The sequence below is a fragment of the Girardinichthys multiradiatus genome, chromosome 14 (assembly GCF_021462225.1).
Source record: "Girardinichthys multiradiatus isolate DD_20200921_A chromosome 14, DD_fGirMul_XY1, whole genome shotgun sequence".
Classification (NCBI taxonomy): Eukaryota; Metazoa; Chordata; class Actinopteri; order Cyprinodontiformes; family Goodeidae; genus Girardinichthys; species Girardinichthys multiradiatus.
Genome location: NC_061807.1, coordinates 29,279,629 through 29,302,628, shown reverse-complemented (window position 1 = coordinate 29,302,628; position 23,000 = coordinate 29,279,629). Strand labels below are relative to the sequence as shown.

Genomic DNA, 23,000 nt, shown 5'->3' with positions numbered 1-23,000 from the left:
AATAAGCATTAACCAGTGTAAAATGTAAATAAGGACAGGCAGACATCCCCCTGCTTGTGTTGTGTTTATGAAATAGAAAGCATTAATTCAGCAGACCGTGCAATCATCTCAGTTTTTCATTCCTCTTCCCACATTTCATTAATGCTTCCAGACTGTCCACAAGGGAAACAAGCAAAATAAGCAAAAGAAAAAGCTTTTTAAACCTTTTAAGATGAGTTTACTGAGGCTGGAGCCATATTGGAAGTCAGCCATGACCTGACATTTGCATTGAATGTTAGGCATTTAGTCAGAAAATTACCTTCTTAGGAAGCAAAACTAAAGAAAATGTGAAATAGAAAAAAGTATCCTCTGCTCAGAACTCGTTTTAATTAGTATCAGTCACAGCGTAGGAGTATGACTCAGGTTTTTCTTCTTTTTTTTTACAATTATTTTGGACTTCTCATTTTCAAAAACCTCGTTCTCAGGGATGGAATCTGTGTAAAATCAGCAACGAGTGCTTTCCCTCCCATCATTTTTGACCACTCACCCATTTGATAGACTATGATAATGACTTTCAGTGCGGATTTTAAACCTTGATCTTCATTGTTCTGACTGTTAATGCAGCCTTAGAGTTACCTACACACTTATTTCCACTTTGTTTCAGTACATTCCAACAGCCTTGGGGTATGCTGCTATTATTTCTTGTGTGTCGCTGGTTGATGCAATGGGCTTCTACTGGTTGTATAAATTAGATTTCCAAAAGCAGATAGTTAACAATTTGATAAGGTTACATTTGTTTTAGCACCAAAATATTTACAGTCACTAAGTCACACAATGGGTTAAAACTCAGTCTAGCGTGTCCTTGTGTAATATCACATAATGGACTTGAGCTCACAGAAACTGAGAGGTGATTTCAAAGTATTCAAATTGAAATAGGAGAAAGGGTAATCTCTTTAATATGCAGAACCTTACTTTTTTGGGGTCAAATACAATTCATCAAATTACCATAAATACATTTTTCTCTGTGAATCCTTTGCAGACAATGACAGCCCACAGGCTCACATCCATGAACATGACTAATGACTGCATTTCATCCTTTATGAGGCTTTGCTGTCTCCCTTTGCTGTTGTGTGTGAATCTTTCTGCAATTATTTTTGTCTTCAGTGAGTGGAATGCAGTGTTCCACTAATCTACTGTCAAAGCCTCCTTGGGAGCTTTCACTGTACAGCGCTATGCCTTCTCACAGATTTCTTTAGTTATCTGTCGTGCTTACATTTTTCAGATCTTCAATTAAATTTTTATCACAGAAAGATAATCAAAGAGTATTTCAAAGAATGATGTCATTTATTAAGGGAAAACTATTTTCCGAACCATTCTGACCTCATGCAAAGTGATTAACTATAATTAACCAGTTCAATCACTGTTGACTTCTTTAGATCTATTGAACAAAACGTTAACCTTAAAGAAACCTGTTTGACAACATGAAGTAGGTCGAAAGATCAAAATTACATCAACAGTGTATATCGGAATAAAACATGCGCTAAAACTAACTCTTTGGAAGATTTGCCTCCCACTACATCTGGTGTAAAACATATAGTCATGGTCTGCTCCAGGACATGGTTGACCGGTTGTAATTAATAGAGCCATGACTTCTGCTTACTTCCAGAAAATCTTGAAGGAGAATTTCCATCAGTCCATAACATAAGCAAATGCTTGATGGTAGCTGTTGCCTCCAACGGTAACACAACTAGGCATTACGTTCAGGGGGCAATTACTTGTTCACATAGAGCCAAGAAAAAAAGATGAATCAGGTTACTTTGTCTGAAGTTAACTTTGTCACAGCACTGTATATTTTTGTTTTTTCTCCATCTTCCTTATAAACCACCCTGGCTTTCCATCAATGTTACATTTGTCACTCCAACTCATAACATCGTGCTCCCTCAGATCAAAAGATTTAACTATGCATTTTTCTTTCTGACATTCAAGTTAAAAATTACCTATGTTTGTGTGTCAAAGAAAGCCTCTTAAACACTAAATGGTCTATGATCTACCAAGATACTCTTGGTAGATCATAGATTATTTAGTAGATGTGACCAAAAGATCTTGTATTCTCTTTATGGTACTTAATATCACATTATGCTTTTTTGAAGTTGGACGAATGTGCAGAGCATAGCAAGGGAGCCGCATGGTGAGTTGAAGAGTTATTTTAATAATGACAATAAACAAGGAACTTACAAGATGGCAAGACACTGAACATGGGCGAGGTGGAATCCAGGGTAGCAAACAGGGTTGCGAACAGTTTCAGAGTAGAAATCACGAGGAACCAGTGGCAAACAATAAAAACCAGAGTGTTTAAATACTGAGGGAAATGGGGTATGGACCAATAAACTGAGGAGGCTAATCAGGCAGGAAAATCAGTAGTAGCTGGTTGAAGGGAGTCTAAAGATTACTTAGAGAGAGTGACTAATAAACACCAATGAGCAGGGGGTACAGGGAGGTAACAGAACATCTGAATGAACTAGAGCAAGTAAACAATAAGACTAACTAAAGAACATTAACAACGGGGAATCAGATCTATAAGGAAAATATAAACTAACTCAAGACAACACAGGAATCCAGAAAGTAGTCTAAAGAATAAATCATGAACCTAATCCAATATGAACAATAACTTGAAGAACACAGACAGGGAAGTGCAGAGAAACCAATAAAGAACCAAAACTCAAAACCTAACAGACAGACTTATCTTTATAATTAAGTGTCAGGATCTGTTTCCCAATGTTCTTTAGCTGGCTGGATGTTATGACCATTCTTTCCTTTATCAGTTTTGTTGTTCTCTTATGCAAAAACAACATAGGCTTTACATCATGGGACATTTTGTACCAACCCCAGGTTAGTTTGTACCCACCTTAGGGACATTATATTCAGACCACACGTCAGCTTGTACTTGCCTAGGGACTTTTTGTGCCAGCCATGCACCAATTTGTACCCAACTTGAGTATGTTACACACTGACCATGCATGAACCCTCCTATTGGTCAATTTATCCTTAACATGCATACTTTTTTAGCTCACGGTACCAGCCATGTGGCAATTTATTCTTCCCTATGTGGACGATTTGCACCGACCATCGGTCAATTGATATCCACCGTGGGGATATCTTGAAAAACCATGCGTGGGCCCATTACCACCTTGGTAGTATTTTGTGCTGACCATGATCATTTCCCTCATTAGAGACATTTCTCACCTACCATGTGTCATTTTAACATGTCTTGAGAATGTTTTGCAGTGACAATGCATCTATTCATACCCAGCTTTGGGGTGTTTCGTAAAGACCATGCGTCGGCCAATACCCAGCCTAAGGTGCTGTTAAGTGTAAGCCATGAGTCAATTTGTTCCCAACCTGACTTTGTAATCCTCGTTTGTGAATTCCACCTGTCTTGGAAACATTAAGTATGTATGTAGCTCATAATCTAATGTGAGAAAATGTGATATGTGACTAATAAATATGTCTACCAACAAAAGGTCACTAAGTTTCTGTGGTTTGATCAAGCATTATAATCTGTCATATTTTCTGTTGTCCGATTGCAGATCTCATTCACAATCAATGGAGACAGGGCATAATATAAACTCTCCAGAAAATAATGTGTGGTGGAATTAAATTGTAATGAAATTATAAGATATAAGAAAATTTACCAGTATTTATCTCCTTTACTCATGAGACTACTTAACCACTATAAGAAAAATAAATGCATGGTTAAGTACATGAGTATTAAGTGGTTTATTTACATGTGTGAAATTAAAGTAGGTTGAGGTAAAATAGCAACATATAGGTACAAAATAAGGAAGAAGACCCAGAGCCCTTTCTTGTTTGATTTGTTGTTTTTCATTTTTGTGATGAATAGGCCTCTTATTCCACCACAACTTTCTTCTCTAGACATGCAATGTTTTCCTCTCCTGTTTAAATGATTAGTACATTCTTTTCTTAAACTCCACCACATCGTTGAGTAGCCCCACATCGTTCTTGCTTTCCTGGTGAAGTAGTTGTTTATTTGTTTCCTAATGCTTGCTGTCGCAGCGTTAGGAAGACCTGTTTCAGTTTTCTTGAGAGCATTTTGACAGCATAGCAACTGTTTCGAAATGCAGAGAAAATACCTGTGGGCCTTTTACCTGGTAAACTATGACTAACAAAAATAAACAAAATATCCATCTCAACAGTAAAAAGGTACAGTAACTCATAATAGCAGCATCTGGATAGAATTGCTGTACTTTTTATTACTTTTACATTACCCATGCATCTCACTCTGGGTCTGCACTTTCTGGATTACTTACTAGTATCTTCATCATTAAATAAAATCATAAATTACTGCTTGCAGAAGTTTGGGATTTTAAGTCAGTTGTTGGATAAAAAAAAGGAGGAAAAAAATCAACAATAAATGCAGATATCACACAATTTTTCATTAACAGCTGAACATTGTGGCTTCCTAAAACATATTGAAAATGTAATTAATAACTTTTTTTAGATAAAGTATAGGATAAGTAGCCTGCGCAACCATCCATCCATCCATTCTCACATTTTACAGGTTCCATACATAAAACCTGATAGCTGTAGAAATGTCTGGCACATATCAGGAAGTGAAAATCTTTTTAATTTATGCGTTACAAATGTGCAAAGCCCCCCCATAATTAAGATGTGTCAGGATATGTGTGGAATTTTGACATTAGAAAATGCAAAGGATTCTGTGTGTTTTTTGTTTTTGTTCTTTCAGTTTTTACTTTCACAAAACACAATTTCTTCATCTTGAAGGAAGGAACAGGTGCAAGTGCAAGCAGATGGAGTTCACACAGTGCTCCCAAAACAAAATTTAGTTTTTTTGAATGCAATTTCTTCGATAGAGGGCGCCCGTAAGCAAGGATAAAGCTACTGCTGGAATTCAGGCTTTTAGCCGTCAGTTGAAAGGTGTAGCTGCTGAGGTTGATGCAGAGACGTACTCCCTCCTTTCTCTCTCCCTATCTTACTATCCCTCATTCACTCTCTCATTACGCTCGCTCACTGTATAATTTCACACACAAATACGCACCGTCCCTACAGCTGTTAAAAGAAAGGAAAGCCTCTTTTTGTCCAAATGAAAAGTTGGGGAAATCCTCACGCACAGTAAAACTCAAAACCATTTGGCATTTTTTTTAGCAATCGCTCACTTAAAACAGCAAGGAAAACCCGCATGATTGCTGTTAACAGGAATGACTCCACCTGAACGATTTCATATTAAATGAAAGTGCGCAAATTTGTGTGATTTGTGGAATCTGAATGTGCAGTTGTGCAGGACACGCATATAACTCATCTCCCACGGGAAGGTGGGTTTGCGCTGCAGCCACTGAGACGGTCTTGAACGTCATTTTATATTGTATGTAAATTAATTCATATTGCCACGGTGTCAGATTCCTGGATGCTGAATGGACTGGGCAGCGCGCATGCAGGGAGGAGAGCTCACATGCAGCCGCTGGCGACCACACGCATTTCTGGGCTTATATTAGTAGTAACCACCGGGGGAAACCGCACCGCAGCGCTCTGTCCTATTGCTGCGGATGGCTTTTCTGTTGCAAAAAAACTACAATTTAGGTCCTCAGAGTGGGTAAAAGTCATCCCTAAACCTTGCACTGCTATTAATATGGAACATTAACAATAATATACAAGTGCACTATGCATAATATGATCATTTTTTGTGTTTAAGTCATGTTGCGTCATATCGCTCACTGGAAAAGGAAGTAAACGCATCTTCAGAAAACACAGGTGGGAAAAAAAAAGAACCGATTATTATACACATTTTTTTGTCAAATAAAGTCTGACCCGACGATTAAGACCAAGTTCGACCCTGTTTACGTGCGCTGCCAGCAAAGAGAGAGATAGGAAAAGAAGGAAGAAGCAGAAGAGGGGGGGGGGGGGGGAGAGAAAGACACTGCAATATCATTTGTGAATCCCTCTCACAGTGCTGCAGATAGGGGCTGCCAACACATGCGGCGCGTCTGCAGGTGAGAGAGAGAGCGGCCGTGAGAATCCACGCTGAACACGCTGAGGAGTTCAATCTAAAAGCTGCGTCGGATATACACTTTTTTTTTCACTTTCTCTGTTGTTGTTTTTTCCTTTGAACTCAGCCCTAATTTTTTTTTTTTATATGTCTTTTATTTATTTTCGGGGTATATGCTGGAGTTGGTTCGTTAAAGAAGACGAGGAGGAGGAGTGAGAGAGGGGTAGTATTCTGCTTGTCGCGAGTGACTTGGAGGGAGGAAGAAGGCAGAATAAAGAAGCCAGACAGGTAGTCTGCTGCATACCCTTTAAGATAAAGGGGGGGTGATGAGCTATACGCGCTCAACCCTGTAGTGGGATGAGTTTGGAAGCTGCGCGGACATTTTATTTATACTCGTCTCTGATATATCTGGACTAAACATCAGGACTCACGGAGGAAGAGTTAAGCTCGCCCCCCTCCTCGTCACTAAAAAGAGAAGAGGAGATTCTACAAACTGTGAGTAAAAAAGCGTGAGCGACACGGACTGCGTTCACTTTCTGCTGATGCTCGGGACGATTGCACTTCGACTCAGTCCGGAGCACACGGAGGCTTCCCTGCAAAGACAGTGTGTCTGGTTTTGCTTTTTGTTTGTTTTTTTGAATAAATAAATTAAGGTAGAAGAAGAGCCCCCCGACCCCCACCTCCTCACTCCTTGCCTTCACTTGCTGCTTTCCACTGCAGCATAAACGAGAGGATGAAGTCTCACTCCTCCTAAGGAAAAAAGACTGCGCTTTTAATGAGAACGAGATTGCCTTTTTTTATATGCAGACTGCCAATTAACATATTTTGGGACTTTTAAAATTTTTGTGTGGACATCTCTGCAAGACTGAACCATGGGAACTACTGCAGCAGCGGACTGTTTGTACTATTGTATACTCATATTGCAGCTTGTGCATCAGCCTGCTGCGAGCAAGCAAGTGCTCCGGTACCGCTTGGCTGAGGAGGGACCCGCCGATGTCAGAGTTGGCAACGTAGCAGGCGACCTGGGCATCGTGGCCGGGTCCGGTGAGGTGACGTTCACCCTCGAGTCTGGCTCGGATTTTTTCAAAATAGACAACATAACAGGTGAGCTCACCACCAATGAGAGGCGGATAGACCGTGAGAAATTACAGCAGTGCCAAATGATATTCGATGAGAACGAGTGTTTTATAGATTTTGAGGTGTCAGTGATCGGACCGGCTCAGAGCTGGGTCGACCTATTTGAGGGGAAAGTCATCATATTAGACATAAATGACAACACCCCGTCTTTCCCTTCGCCTGTCCTGACACTATCTGTGGAGGAAAACCGGCCCATTGGAACTCTTTATCTGCTGCCCACAGCCACAGACAGAGATTTTGGCAGGAATGGAATAGAGAGATATGAGCTCATTCAGGACAATGGGGAAAACTCAAGGCGATTGGGGTCTTCAGGGGATGCTTACTCTGGGAAAAGAAGATTTGAGGAGGGTGCAAGCAGGAGCAGTGTTTTTGAACTGCAAGTTGCTGACACTACCGATGGAGAGAAGCAGCCCCAACTCATCATTAAAGGGGCCCTTGACAGAGAACAGAGAGACTCTTATGAGCTCACCTTGCGGGTTAGGGATGGAGGAGATCCCCCTCGCTCATCTCAGGCCATTCTGAGAGTGATGATCACTGATGTAAATGACAACAGCCCCCGGTTTGAGAAGAATGTTTATGAAGCTGATCTGCCAGAAAACAGCTCCCCTGGCGCCCCCATACTTCAGCTTAAAGCGGTCGATGCAGATGTAGGGGTTAACGGTCAAATTGAATATGTGTTTGGGGCAGCCACAGAGTCCGTGAGAAGGCTGCTTAGGTTGGATGAGAGCACTGGGTGGCTAAGTGTGTTGCACCGCATTGACCGTGAAGAAGTTACCCAACTGAGGTTCACGGTAATGGCCCGTGACCGAGGCCAGCCACCCAAAATGGATAAGGCCACAGTGGTGCTGAACATCAAGGACGAGAATGACAATGTTCCAGCAATTGAAATCAGAAAAATTGGGCGCATTTTTCTAAAAGACGGTGTGGCCAATGTAGCTGAGGATGTGGTGGTTGACACGCCCATTGCCTTAGTTCAGGTGTCAGACCGAGACCAGGGAGAGAATGGCATTGTAACCTGCACGGTAGTAGGGGATGTACCCTTTCAGCTCAAACCAGCCAGTGAGATGGAAGGTGAGCAGAATAAAAAGAAGTATTTCCTCCACACATCTGCAACACTGGACTATGAGGCCACACAGGAATATAATGTGGTCATAGTGGCTGTGGACTCTGGAAGCCCCAGTCTGGCAAGTAATAACTCTCTTATCGTCAAAGTAGGCGACACTAATGACAATCCTCCCATCTTCAGCCAGAATGTAGTTGAGGTATCTTTCCCTGAAAGCAATGCTCCCGGTGAGAGGGTGACAACAGTAAAAGCTGTTGATGCTGACAGTGGGAAAAATGCTGAAATTGCATATTTCCTCGATTCATCTGTAAATGGGATTTTCTCTATTGATGCAGACAGTGGAGACATCCGAGTAAACACCATATTGGATAGAGAGCAAAAAGAGCGCTATGAATTTAAAGTGATAGCTAAAGATAAGGGCATATACACTCTTCAGGGTTCTGCGACTGTGGTTGTGCTCGTGGGGGATAAGAATGACAATGATCCAAAGTTTATGCAGGATGTGTTCACCTTCTATGTCAAAGAAAATCTCGACCCAAACAGCCCAGTTGGTATGGTTACAGTAATTGATGCTGATAAAGGTCAAAATGCAGAGATGGGTCTTTTCATTGAGGAAGAGGAGGAAATCTTTTCAATTGAAAATGAAACTGGGACTATTTTTTCCACGCTCTCCTTTGACCGAGAGCAAAAAACTACATATACATTCCGTGTCAAAGCTGTGGATGGTGGCGATCCACCCAGATCAGCCACAGCCACTGTCTCACTCTTCGTCATGGATGAAAATGACAACGCACCGACAGTCACCTTCCCTATAAACAGCTCCTACACTCTTCTTCCTCCCTCCAGCAACATCAGGACAGTTGTCAGAACTGTCATAGCCACTGATACGGACACAGGCATCAATGCAGACCTGAACTACAGCATCATTGGGGGCAACCCCTTCAAGCTATTTGAGATTGATGGGGGCACAGGGGTCATCTCACTGATGGCAAAGTTGGAACCGAAACACTTTGGTCTTCACAGACTTGTAGTCCAGGTGAATGACAGTGGTCAGCCTTCACAGAGCACCACCACTCTAGTTCATGTGTATGTTAATGAGACACTTTCTAATTCCACAGTAGTGGAGGCACAGGTCGCTAAGAGCCTGAGTACATCGCTGAACACCAACATTGCAGGTGATCCCAACTATGATCTCAGCAAACAGCGCTTAAGCATTGTAATTGGAGTAGTTTCAGGCATCATGACCGTCATTCTCATCATTCTTGTTGTTGTCATGGCCCGTTATTGCCACCCTAAGAACAAGAATGGCTATGAGGCAGGCAAGAAGGATCACGAGGACTTTTTCACACCCCAGCAGCATGACAAATCCAAGAAGCCCAAGAAAGACAAGAAGAAACAAAAGTCCAAACAGCCTCTGTACAGTAGCATTGTCACTGTAGAGGCCTCCAAACCCAACGGGCAACGCTACGACGGCGTCAATGAGAAGCTTTCGGACAGCCCCGGCATGGGGTGCTATCGTTCGGTCAACGGTGGACCGGGGAGCCCAGATCTGGCTCGGCACTACAAGTCCAGTTCACCGCTCCCAACTGTCCAGCTACACCCTCAGTCACCAACAGCCGGAAAGAAGCACCAGGCAGTTCAGGAACTGCCCCCTGCCAACACCTTTGTTGGCACTGGAGATAACATTTCCCTTGGATCTGACCACTGCTCTGACTACAGCACTCAAACCATCAACAAGTACAACAAACAGGTAAGAAGACACATCTCAATGTTCTTTGTTTCCTTCCACCACTCCTAAATGTCTTGTGCTTCTTCCTCTTAGTGTTCTCTCTGCCATAATGCTTTCTGACAGTGCTAGTCTCAGTCGTCTTGTTGCCTTTATGCTGCTAATGTGTGTCAAGTTAGTGGTATTGATCTGTTTTGGTTTGGAGTGCCATTCACATGTAATTTTGAAAGGAGGAAGATCTAAGGAAGATTTAGATAAGATCACGTTAGGTATACTGTTACGTCTTGACCAAACATGTCCGACTTTTTTTGCTTTCATCACAGCATGTGTCCAAGCCGCCTTTACCGACAGGGGCGTCACAACCACTAACCTTGAGAAATATGTGTCTGGGTGTTGTGGACAGCTCACATAAGGACTTGGTTTGCAGTTATTCTATCCCAAAGAGGAGTGTGGCAGGGGGCAGCAACACCCCCTTCCTCCCTTAGCCGTGTCAAGCCCTGACCTGCCCTCTGTGTGTGTGACAGGGCTTCTTCTTACTTCTTGTGAGTATTGTAGAAAATATAAAGGTGGTAGATATAGTCTGTATGCATTGTCGAAGCATCGTTTTTTTTTTTGCATTGGTTTGAGTTAGGTTTGCTCTGTATAGGAACAACTAGCCAGGAGGTCACATTAAAATTATTTGCTGTGAGGTCTGCATCAATTCACTAACCCAGCAGTGGAAACAGATTTTATATCAGTATTGTACACCTCAGTGTCTTGCAGTCTTTTATCTTCTTTTTGCCTGTATACCTCCTGTTTCTTTTCCTGCCTTAGGTTTATTTTACCTCCTTTATTCAGTGTATTATGTTTCTCCCTTTTTTCCCACTCACGACTTTTAAAATTTATGTTTGCAGGGCATTTGGTTTGGTATTTAAAAACCAGGAAAAGTAAACCAGTGTGGACTCGGCCTTTTCTCAATCTTTAGGCAATTTTTTTGCTGTCAGATACAAAAACAAAGAGAAAGAAAGTTAAAACCAGATGAAACAAGTTGATTTTCATTTCTTGGGAAAAAGAACAATATCCTTGTACATTACGCTCTAATGAATTATTGATCTTTTTCTTGGTTTCACCGTTAGTCTTTAAGAATTCAGGAGTGTTGCTTGCTTGCCCTTGTCATTATCTCTTTTCCTCTTTCTGTTTGTCGGTTATGTTTAATTTTTTCTATGTATTGTAGACTTTCCACCTTAAACTCTCATCTGGATGTGCATAGAGCATCTCTGCCTATTTTTTCCACTCTTTTGCTGTTTCTCCGGATCACATCCATTACAATGGTACTCTCCCGCCTTGCCTTTTTTATCTGGCAGCAGTTTCTTTTTTAATCTTCAGTCTCACCTCTCTATAAGTCTTCTCCCCTCCCCTCTCTCTTACACTATTCCTCCTCTTGAATCATTTCAGTCCCCTTTTGTGCCTCTCCCTTCTCTTGCCTCTGTCTGTTACAGCCTCTAATATGGTGTATTCACTGAACTGCTTCCCAGAGTGTGAGGAGTGCTGTTTCTTTCGGATGTCTCCTGCATAATTAAAAGGGCACTCTATTTGCTGCTGCGGCAGCAGCATGTATTGTGTGTCACTATGCCCCGCGCACATATTTATATATTTGTTCTCAACATTAAAGCTGCGGGGAAACTTTATGGACTCAGGATTTGTTGGAATACAATGTCTGGAGTCAATTTGCAACACGCAAATATATAAAGCTTGTATTGATCTGCAAGAAAATATCATCCATCTTTACAATGTGGTGCTGCTGGTCTGGCATTCACTGGGCAATAGGAAGCAAGATTTTCAAACTGAATACTGACTGTTGATACGTTCTTCTAGGGTGAATGGGGCACAGTTTGATTGCGGCAAATGGGAGCTAAATGAAAGGAAGGTGTTTGCTCATGTGTTCCAATTACGGCATTTCACAGCTAGCTCTTTTATTAGTTCAAGAAGTGTAGTGGTCATGCTTTAGATTTTAGGGAGGCTGCTTCTAAACATGTTCTGTTGTCTGGCAAGGGCCTCTTAAACTTAAGACATAATAAAGCATTCAAGGACAGGTGTCTGTACAGTTTTTTAATTTTTTGTGTAAAATATGGATTAGTGACTAAAGAATAAAGATGGAATAGTTTTGTGTGTTCTGAATAGACATATGATGCTTTAAGACTAACACAGTATGATCCCTGGAGTAAAAACATAGTATTACAGAATTTGCATAAAATGTTAAAGAAAAACATGATCTAATTTCTTTATTTTAAACAGAAAGCAGCAAGTGTTCTGTTGCTGATTGAAGGGAAGTGCTGCCCTACTTTATAAGTATAAAACATATTTAATGATAAATGTTTTTTTTTATTAAAACTGCTTCTAAACTAGGTCACAGGTTGCCTGTTGTAGTTTAAACAGTGTTACTTTAATAAGAGCGATAGGTGGCACTCCTTTGGTTTCCATAACCTGACTGTCTTTTGTATTATTTATATTTACAAAGAGCCCATTTTGTCCTGTGAGAGAAAAATGTAGTAGCATTTTGTCAGTCAGCTGGCTAGCAGTGAGAAGCAACAGGTACGGTAGGGTCAGTGATAAAAATATGGAAAGATGCCTATTACCTCAGACTTTAAATGAAAAGGACTTTAAACCGTAGGAACTGTATGATTAAAAAAAAACATTGGGATTTTGTAGTAACTTGCCAAAGCCTAGTTCTGAATGAGTATAAAACTTTGCCTGTTTGAACGTTTGCCAATGAATGTGGTCCATATTCCAGTATTTAGATGTAGGAGAATTGATGATACTGAATATTCTTCAATGTGTGCGTAGGAAGAGAAAAAGGCAGGCGCAAGAAAGACAGCCCTGTTAGCGGTGTGGAGAATAGCCCCTACTGTTTCACCAGGGACTTGACGTTTGGGTGGAAAAGATGGAGAGGACAGGGAGGGAAGGGAAATAGAGAATAGGCCTGAAACACTGACTGTAACCTCAGCGGTATCAAGTTCCGTCTTTATTTTCCCTCTCTCGCCCACCTAATCTTACAATAACTACAGAGGCAACCTGCTCGGACAGGTAACCAGGCAACTAAGAAGGTTTATTAGCGATGCAAACCTTTTCTTTTAAGTCTGTCAGACATTTAAACAGTCATTAAGTTGAGCTAAATCTGAGGAGGATACCAGAGCCTCAACCTGCAGCTGGTGAGGGTTCCAATAGGCCCAACATCACATTCAACCTGTTTTGCTGAAACTCTGCTGATTGCACGCTGTGTTCCGATTATTATTTTTTGTAGCTTTTGTACCCAACATCACTCCTAATCTATGTCCTCCTTACTTGCCTGCATTTCAACTTGCTGCATCCAAAGGCTGATGAGTGGTGTTTTCTCTTAACAGAGCACTTAACTTTATTACTTTTGGCAGTAGCTTCTGTTCTGACTAGTGCCAGGAAATAATGCAGTTCAACAGTAATGCGGAGAGAAATGAAATCACTTAGCCATCGAATTAGCAAAGCCCATCAGTTTTTGTTTTATCATTGTGCCCAGGTGGATCACATTTAATCAGCAGTGAGCTTGTACTCTGTTTCCTGCAGCATAGCCCCTCAGGGCAGATGGAGGCCCCATCCACAGACTTAAACCTGTTTCTCCTTTATGCAGCAAGCACAACCGGACTTTGCTCACCCCGAAGAATCCCCCCAACCCCTTTATATCTTTCCCCTCTTACATCCTCCGCCAAGTTTCTACTCCTTTGCCACTTAGTCATTCTCCGGCTGAAAATCAACTCATTTGCAAAAGGGGCAAACCTTAACCCCCCTGACCACACTTGTACAGGACAAACAATATCACCATGCAAACGGAGGTCAGTGGGGTGGCGTTTTTAGCCAAACATAGGATGTGATTGCCCTTGAGGTTGCAGGCAGAGCAGGAAGCCAATATGGAAATGTGGTGATTTGCCTATGGCATCATTTGTTTCAACCTGAGAAATGTAGCTGCCTGTACACCTTAGAAAAAAAAAAAGCCACAAACAGATCCAACTATACATTTTTGCTAACACCTGATATACTGTACTGTGAACAGAAGTATAACAAACTGATATTAGTTGGTTAATTCACTGAGCTATCTGCTTTGGTAGCTTGCTTACTGATTCTGAAAACTAAATAAAAATTAGGAACTGTGCTCCTTTAGCTTCTACAGTATAACTATCTGTTGTGACTATGAATCTGTTAAGGGTTGTCCTCTGAATACCAGCCCAGTAAGGCGGTGGTATCAGGACAAGATCGAAAAGAGTGAGCCAAGCTCTGACATTATTGAACAGCAAAACTCTGCACACACATGGAATGAATTCACACAATTTATTAAAATACAAGAAGTTATTAACAAAAATAAGTCAACTCAAAGTCAAACATATTTCAATCAACAAACTCTTTACTAGGCTAAAACAATCCAACTAAACTACCAAGCAGAGTTAAAGAATAAGGAAGACTAATGGGCTATGTACAATATAAACAAGTTGATTAAAGATGATTGAAACCATGACCTAAAACGTGATGCAACATTACCATGCAATGTTTATGTTTGAGAACCAAGGATTATCTTGAAGAATCTGGAAATTAAGTTAAATTAGTCTTGGAACCAACTTAGGCAATAATCAGCAGACCTTTAGACAACCATTCACAAGATCAAGATCAGATAAGATATTATTTTAATAAAATAATGTTTTAAATAATGATCTGCTGAATAAAACCAACCTTCTGGATGACCAATTCTCAACTGTGTCTCATTAGCTGCCTTTACTTATTAAAATAATATTCAAAGAAATGTTATTTAAGGAAGTGGTAAAATATTCAAGGAAATATTTTGGAAAAGAGCCAAATCTTTCTGGAGAAATGGGGCTTCATGGTGTTTACTTAGTTATCAAGTTTAGTAAAATAATATTAGGGAAATATTATTTACTGGATTGAAAACTAACAACCTTTCTGGGTAAATATTGTTTAGCAGCAAGCATGTGTTCTTAGCTGATAGCAGTTAAAGCTAACAAAAGAAGCTGATAGCTTAGCACCAGAATCAAACACACACCTTTAAAAATACCATCAATAAAAGGGTTAAAATGCATAAGCGCGGACGGCGCGTTATGATCAATCTTCTGTGTTTAAAATCACCCTTCAAGTAAAGTTTGTCTTAACTTTAAAAACACATTAACACAGAACATAAAACTGAGCACGTGGTGAGCAGAGTTTCACACAAACAAAACCAAACTTCATAAAAACGTTCAGATCATTTCATCCTAAATCTTTCTATGCCCAAACCTAAACTCATGAACCGTGTTGAGGAGGAGTTGTCTGGGTGACGACGAAGTTTGAAGAAACATCCACAGTCAACAAACGGTTAGCTACAGCTCTGTCGGCCACCAAACTGCACGTTACCATAACCACGGTGATGCGACTCCTGTTGTCCTTTCAGACCGGGAAACTGCTCCACTCGGGTTCGTAGAGACAGCGTCTCTACCGGGAATTCTCTATAACACAGCTTGATTCTGTAGGCCTCAGAGAGAAAAGTCAAGCCAGGCTTGTACCTTAATTATTATCCCGTTATGAATGAATCTACCGGATACACATACAGTGATTCATTTGTACTTATCTCAGTGCATATGATCGATGATCGTATGACACTCTCGGATCCAGTTGAAGAGTTATGTCTGTTTGCCAGCAAAGAGACATTAGCACGATGTGCCTCTCCTGTCCCGGTCCCGCAGGGGAGCAGTGGAAGAGAAAGATTCCTTGGAAAGGGGGTGCTTTTATACAGCCAGTGGCATCATGGAAAGTCCGCTGCTACCCCCCCCTCCCCTTCCTCAGTTGCTGGAAGTCGGTTAAATGCAATTTATTTCGAAAGTTGCAGAAAAGTTTGTACCGCATCTTTCATGTTGTATACATGGCTGTGGGTCCCAACATATCCGTGTTTTCTTTTTGACTGTAATTATTTCCAAACATACAAATTTGTTTTCATTCCAAGCGAGGGAAACTTGTAGCAACTTTCTTTCAGCCAGCTGACTGTCAGCACCCAGGAATAGCTGGGTGAGAGGCAGCACTGTTATTCCATGCTTTCTTTTCATCTGGGATTGCGTCAAAGGGATTTTTAATGCCCTGAAGAGTACGATAGACTTTTTTTTTTTTTATATGAAACAGAAAACCAACAATTGTTCCTTCTGATTCTCAAACAATATTCTTATTTTTACACTTTCAATAACGTTAAATAGATATACCACTTATTTATTGTTATTTTGGTTTTTTATACATGGACCTAAGTAAAATCTAGAATAAACACTTACATATTTGTAGTAAACCTAAAGTCTATAGACTGATGCTACTATAACAAGCTGATATTAGCAGGGTAATTAGTCAGGCTACCTGCTCAGATAGCTAGCTTGGAGTCAGTTGCTTTATTGAGAGTTTTTGTGACTCTAAATATTTCCTAACATCCAAATAAATTTTTGTTTTATGTGAGGGTAATTGTGTAGCAAATCTAATTTTGGTTCCATACAACTGGAGAAAACTCATGTCTTTGAATCGGAACCTTTTAAAACCTTTATTTATACTTTAAAAAAGTGTTTCTTGATACCAGTAACCATCCCAAAGTTAGACCTGGCTGAACAAAATGTATGTCGGTATAAATTCATTAAACACAAGCGTTAAAGTGCAAAATTCTCAGGGCTCAATTAAGACTTTACTTGTGGTTTTGAAAGCTTTACACAGGGTTTGGTCACTGAAACATTGAACTTCCTTTGGCAACAGAATGATCATAAAAAGAAACACACTTTTCTTTTTCTATGAACGTAATTGAAATTCAGGACAGTGCCCTAAATGTGAAAAAAGACCATTCTGGAAATCTTGCATTTAGTAAAAGAAATAAGCAGTATGCGGTAAGCTGGTTTCTTTATTGCCACATTATTATTAGCGCTTGTCCTTGCTGCTACTGACTGTGGCTAACGTTATCAAAATTGTTTTGGATCTATTAGGGCCCTAATTCAATCTGTGGCTGCTCGGGCTTTTTTGTTGTTTATGTTCCGAATGGGAAAATGGAAGGAGTAAGAGAGCACAGTAATACTCATGAAATTGCAGCGGGCAGCGTTTTTCTCGTCCAATTCTGTTTGGTGATTTGAATGCATTTGCTCTGAGGCAATTACTAATCTACGGATTAGACATACCTTATACGCCGGCAGAAATGATGGAGACTGAGAGGTGAGAGAAAAAGACGCAGGGACATTGCTATAGCTGGTTGCTATAGTGTCTAGAATATTACCCTGCACAATATTTTAATACAGCGCTTTTTTTCTTCTTTCTTTACCTATAAGTGAAAGCATGAAAATTGTTGCTTCGCTCTCCCTTTTTTTATTTATTTAACTCTCCTCACCACATACGCAGGCCAGTGAGATAGGCTGTCATCACATGCAAATAAATACTCATGATTGAAGAACCTGAAGAAGCCTCTTCAAAAGGTGGTGAAAGGCAGAGTAAAGAGAAGAAGCAGGAAAAGGGGGTGCAAAAAAACTATAAAAGACAAATTTAAGCCGCGTGCCACCTTGATTGCTCTCCATGCCTCTGATTGCAAGTGGCAGTGTCGAGGATACCACCTTCTTCTCGCCGCTTCTTTCAATTTCATGTCATCCAGAGTAGAATTTCATTTCATACTCGGCCGAGATCATATTAGATAGGGCTCGCCAAGGATAAAGCCGATTCATATTTGCAGATTTGCCTTTCCTGAGGCACTATCAATCACCGCATGCTCGCCAGTATTGCGGGACTTGTTTGTCATGGCGGTTGTTCAGAGGAGTTTGTACAGTAAATTGACTTTTACAAGGCTCCCAAGGTTTATGATGTGCCATGCTAGCCTTGTTGTTTTCTCTGTTGCTGTCCTCTCATATCGACACCGGGATCCAGAATCAACTAAATGAGAACACTTAGCTCTGCTGCTGCACGACCCCTGGGACTAGTTCACCGTTGAGGAGCGGGATCACAACACGGATCAAACGTAAGGCTTGTTGTTTCGTGGGACTAATAGGCAAAATAATGGTGCTGTGTTCGCTGTGACACTGCAGGTCATCAAAATTGCAGGAGTCTCCAGAAAAGTCAGGCCAAACATCCTTTGCTTGTGTCATTTACTTTCCTGTTTTAATTCTGTCTTGCAGTAGAAGTACACGTGCAATTTTTAGATCTTATCAAGAGGAAAAGGGTATTTTTTAAAGGTTTTCTAAAAAAAAAGCTTTATATATATATATATATATATATATATATATATATATATATATTTGGTTTTTTTTTTTAACCAGTTTCGGAATTGTTATTTTTCTGTTGTCATGAGAAACTGTAGGCAGATTAATTCTAATTTGTTCTATCCACTTTCCGATTTATGGAGATTCACACATATCTGCCTTACCTGAATGCCATGTTTTCTTGTCTTTTCCATGTTTGAAGAGTGGGCCTGTACTTTGTGTCATATTTATGTGAAAGTAACCTTTCCTTCACATTTATTGGCACCTTACCTGCCAAAACTGCTAAAAACCTTTTAAAAAGCTTTTATTGCATAATCACTGTAAAAAAGCAGAGAACGTTCTAAACCTAATTTATGTATATCTAGGTTTAGATTTAGCATGAGTGACAGTCGTTCTCTTTCACTCGCAAGTGAAAAAGAGCACATAGTGATGAATCGGATATATCACTTTCTGTCAGCAAGGCTCACGCAGGTGTCATGGTGTCAAGGGAGCTGCCAGTAGGGGCTATGGCCCCCTGTTAAGAAGCGGTGATTTAAACCTTCCACTCCCTTTTCACTATCAGCTATATTGCCACATGTGGCCTTTGTTAGTGAGAAGAACACCTGCCATGAAAGCAAGATGCTCTGATCCATATTTTCCCTCTAAGCATAGGGTGACCAGATGTCCTGATTTGTGCGGGACTGCCGCGTTTTTTACTTTTGTCCCGGTGTCCCTCAAACAGAAAAAAATGTCCCGCATTTGACTGGGTCAGATTCTGATAAGTGAAAAAACTATTTGACTGTAGCTTTTCTGAAATGTAAAGAAAGCAGAGCTGCAGTCATCATCACAGAGCCACATCAGCTGTCAATCAAAATACGCAGCAGCATCCCACGTCATGATCAACCTGCGCGCCACGAAGCTAGTAAAATAAAACAGAACAAGAAAAGGATTTTCTTGAATGGCCTACATCAGTAGACTATACAGAATATAATGGAAAGTAAATCACGGAAAAGAAAATGTAGCTACAACAAAGACTGAACTATAACTAGCTGAGGTCAGTAAAAGGTGATCTCTGAGGGATTTTTATGAAGTTTGCCAAAGTTATTTTCAAATTTTACACGAAGGAAAGCACAATGTGAAGCGACAATGTAAAGAGAGTCGCACATGAAATTCACAGCTGAAAAAGGCGCCTCCTGATCTATGGACTCATTTTTGCTCAAACCCAGAGCTGACTGCCAGACAGACAAGGCAACAGTAGATAAGATTACCAGTGTTAAACTTTAAAAGCTTGTAAAGTTTTTTTCAAACTGCTAATTCATTGTTTTGCACTAACAGCCAAAGCAGAGATTGATAAGTGTAATGTGAGATCTTTGTTAAATTTAAATTTATGACGTCATCATAGTGTTGGAAACGTGTCCCACAATGTCCCACAATGTCCCTCATAAGCATCCTTTTTGCCCCTCATTTGAGGGTGATATGAGGTCACCCTGCCTAGGCCATAGTTCCAAAGTGCAATGTGCACTTTTTTTAAAGGTGTTCTGGCTAAAAACAAAACAGTTTTCTCATGGGAAAATAAGTGAAATACTCAAATTATATTGATTTGTGTGTACCATGTGTTGTGTTCTTTATTTAAGTGTGACAGCAAGAAGGCCCTGAAGGAAATGAGCAGTGGAGGATTTCCATTACTTGAGAAAACAGTCTGTGTCTCTAGGTACAATGCTAATATGACAGGAAGGTCAGAGATATGATTCAAGTCAGTAAACATGCAAATATTTGTATCAGTGAGGGGACAGTAAGACATGTAAACAGCATTACAGGAACTGGTATAGACGCAGAGGATAAGAGGGAATTTGTCTTTGGCTCTTGAACATGTAACTATGTTACAGGTTGGCTGTATTTGTATTTAATTTAGGTTTCTTAATTTTAATACCTGAACTAATATATTGAAGCATACCTTTAGACAACCATTCACAATGCAAGACCAGATAAAATATTATTTTAATAAAATAATGTTTTAAATAATGATCTGCTGAATAAAACCAACCTTCTGGATGACCAATTCTCAACTGTGTCTCATTATCTGCCTTTATTTATTAAAATAATATTTAAAGAAATATTATTAAGGAAATGGTAAAATATTTAAGGAAATATTTTGGAAAAGAGCCAAATCTTTCTGGAGAAATGTGGCTTAATGGTGTCTACTTAGTTATCAAGTTTAGTAAAATAATGTTAGGGAAATATTTACTGGATTGAAAACTAACAACCTTTCTGGGTAGATGATCTTTAGCAGGCAAGCACGTGTTCTTAGCTGTTAGCATTTAAAGCTAACAAAAGAAGCTGATAGCTTAGCACCAGAATCAAACACATGCTGAGGAAAAGCTATCCGGGCGACGACGAAGTTTGAAGAAACCTCTGTGAACAAAGGGTTAGCTTCCAGCTAACCTCCGTAGCTGTGGGGGGCTTGTTCTGTTGGCCGGCCAGCTGCACAGTTACTGCCGCAACCATGGTGATGCGGTCCCTGTTGTCCTCCTTTCAGACCAGGAATCTGCTTCACTCTGCGTCGTAGAGACAGCGTCTCTGCTGGGAACTCTCTATACACAAAGTTGGCCTCTGTAGAACTCAGAGAGCAAGTCAAGCAACGCTTGTACCTTAATTACCCCGTTCATGAATGAATATACCGGATACACGAACAGTAATTCATTCGTACTTAACTTAGTGCATATGATCGATGATCGTATGACAGCCTTAGATCCAGTTGGAGAGTTATGTCTGTTTGCCAGCAAAGAGACATTAGTGCGCGTGTCTCTCTGTCCAGACCCTTTGGGGGAACCCACGTAGAATAGATTGATTCCTTGGAAAGGGGGTGCTTTTATACAGACAGTGGCATCATAGGAAGTACCCCTTTCCCTGGCTGTGCTGGAAGTAGGTTAATGCAATCTATTTTGAAGGTTCCAGAAAAGTCTGTACTGGACTTCATGTTGTAACCATGTCTGTGGTCCCAACAACAGGTACAGTCTCCACCATCTGTTAAGGTTTTTTTAAGCTGCAGACATATTGCTCTCTGTTTCCCTTCACATTCTTCCCCTTTTCTGACTTTTTGCTCCTTTGTACCGAGAATCCGCTAAAATATTAAGACTGACCGAGCTCCCCTGGCTAAATTAGATAAAGTATGAATAGCCTGTGTTAAATAATGCATCCGAAGGTTTTCCTTTTTCACCCAAAGCATATGGATTTTTTTCAACAGGCTACGATCATACATATTTGCTAAGCAGCAGAGGATAATGGGAACGTCGTGACTCGGAAAATGGAAGGGGAAAAGGACAACTTGGCTGCTTCTATTAGCCCCGTTTTTGGTGTGCCCTGCCCAAAATGAGATTTAATGCCTAGGAAACAGGAGGCAGAGCACTTGCTGACTATCCATCAAAGCCTGGGGAATGTGTGTGAAAGTTTGTGCTTGTGTTTCTCGCGCTGTGCTCACTGTGTTGATAGGTAGGGGTGATGAAATGTGTAGGTGTGTACAGTTGTGCTTTTCTCTAAATTGGTAAGAGTTTCAGAAGATGGGGAGGGATGGGGAGTTGGGGTATCTACAGTTCAGCCTCTTCATCATGCAGCATACCGTGCACACGAGAGCAGCGACATGCCTGAGAGGGTTTCAATATCCTGTGTGTGTGTGTTTACCCAAGAATTTCAGTTCATTATATTTGTCTGTGTGTCTGGTTATTACATATCCTCTTCCACACACATGCGTACTGAGGCGGAGGGAGCCAGAGGGCAGTGAGGCACCACTTTGCTTTCACCTATTCAAGAATCTCTAAACAAACTCCAGAAGTCTTACACTTGATCTCAGAGTTTGAAAGTCTTTGCCATTGGAGGCTGCTGTATACCATCTGCATTAAGTGTGGATGTGTGCAGAAAAAAGCAGAGGTATTCATTAGCAGCAGGCAAAGGGGCAGCAGTAGGCCCTGTATCGATGAGGCCCTACCTGGCAGAGAGAAGGCTATTAGCCAGGCTCGATAAATCTTGTCAGAGCATGGAAGAATCTGCCTGCCAGCTGAAGAATGAAGGTCACAGGGCAGCTGGAGTTACGACGGACCTCGCAAGGTAGCTGCTATCAAACCATGTGAAATATGAAGTCCAGCTGGCTTTTTTTGAAAATATTAATTTTTCAATTTTCCCCTTTTATTTGCCTTTGCTACTGGCAAGACTGTGCAGAAAAGATTATTAATTCATATCTGTTCACAGATTTTTTTGCAACATTTGCAATATTAATTGAATTTTAAAAAAATTACTTTATTTTTGCCTTTTTAACAAAGTAATGCAAAAAAGTGAGAAAATTTCATACGTCCTCAAATTTTACTATTTTAAGAGCTTTCTTGCTTATTTGCAGAGTTTTTTGCTGTATTTTTAAACAAACAGATTATGGCTCAAAGCCAATAAATATTTGTACATAGGGTGATGTACTTTTATCATTTTGCACTATTACTGTTGCAAAATCAAACATAACATTTTCTTCGGCTACTCTTAAGCATGAAGTTCCACAGGGTTCTGTTCTTGGCATTATTTCCTTTGTGTTGTTTTGCTCTCTTATATCATATATATTTTATGCTTGTTCTGTGGTATATCCAATCACTAGAATATTGACAACATTCAGGTTATTTATTTTAAATCCTAATGTGCTGCTAAAGTTTAAGTCACATGTCATATGTCTTTTCTCATGTTTATAGAGTATTTTAATAACTGCACTACATTGTCACACACAGGCCTGACATACTTATTTCTTGATTTTTGTTTTTTGTATGATTGAAGACATTTTTTAGAAATGTTACAATGTACTTTGCAATGAAT

The 23,000-nt window shown here is 40.4% G+C and overlaps 1 protein-coding gene across 6 annotated transcripts in view; it reads left to right on the top strand.

Annotated features, from left to right (window-relative positions):
- The first annotated feature begins 6,001 nt into the window (after positions 1 to 6,001).
- pcdh7b (protocadherin 7b) overlaps positions 6,002 to 23,000 on the top strand; it is a 163,489-nt gene continuing 146,490 nt past the window's right edge. For 2 of the 6 annotated variants that reach the window (XM_047385690.1, XM_047385689.1), the window contains exon 1: positions 6,006 to 9,951. In XM_047385690.1, the coding sequence (XP_047241646.1) occupies positions 6,874 to 9,951 (3,078 nt within the window). In that variant the 5' untranslated portion in view covers positions 6,006 to 6,873. Of the gene's footprint in view, positions 9,952 to 10,250; positions 10,470 to 23,000 lie in introns of all 6 variants that reach the window. The other 4 variants (XR_007041373.1, XM_047385693.1, XM_047385692.1 and 1 more) reach the window with 4 other exon arrangements.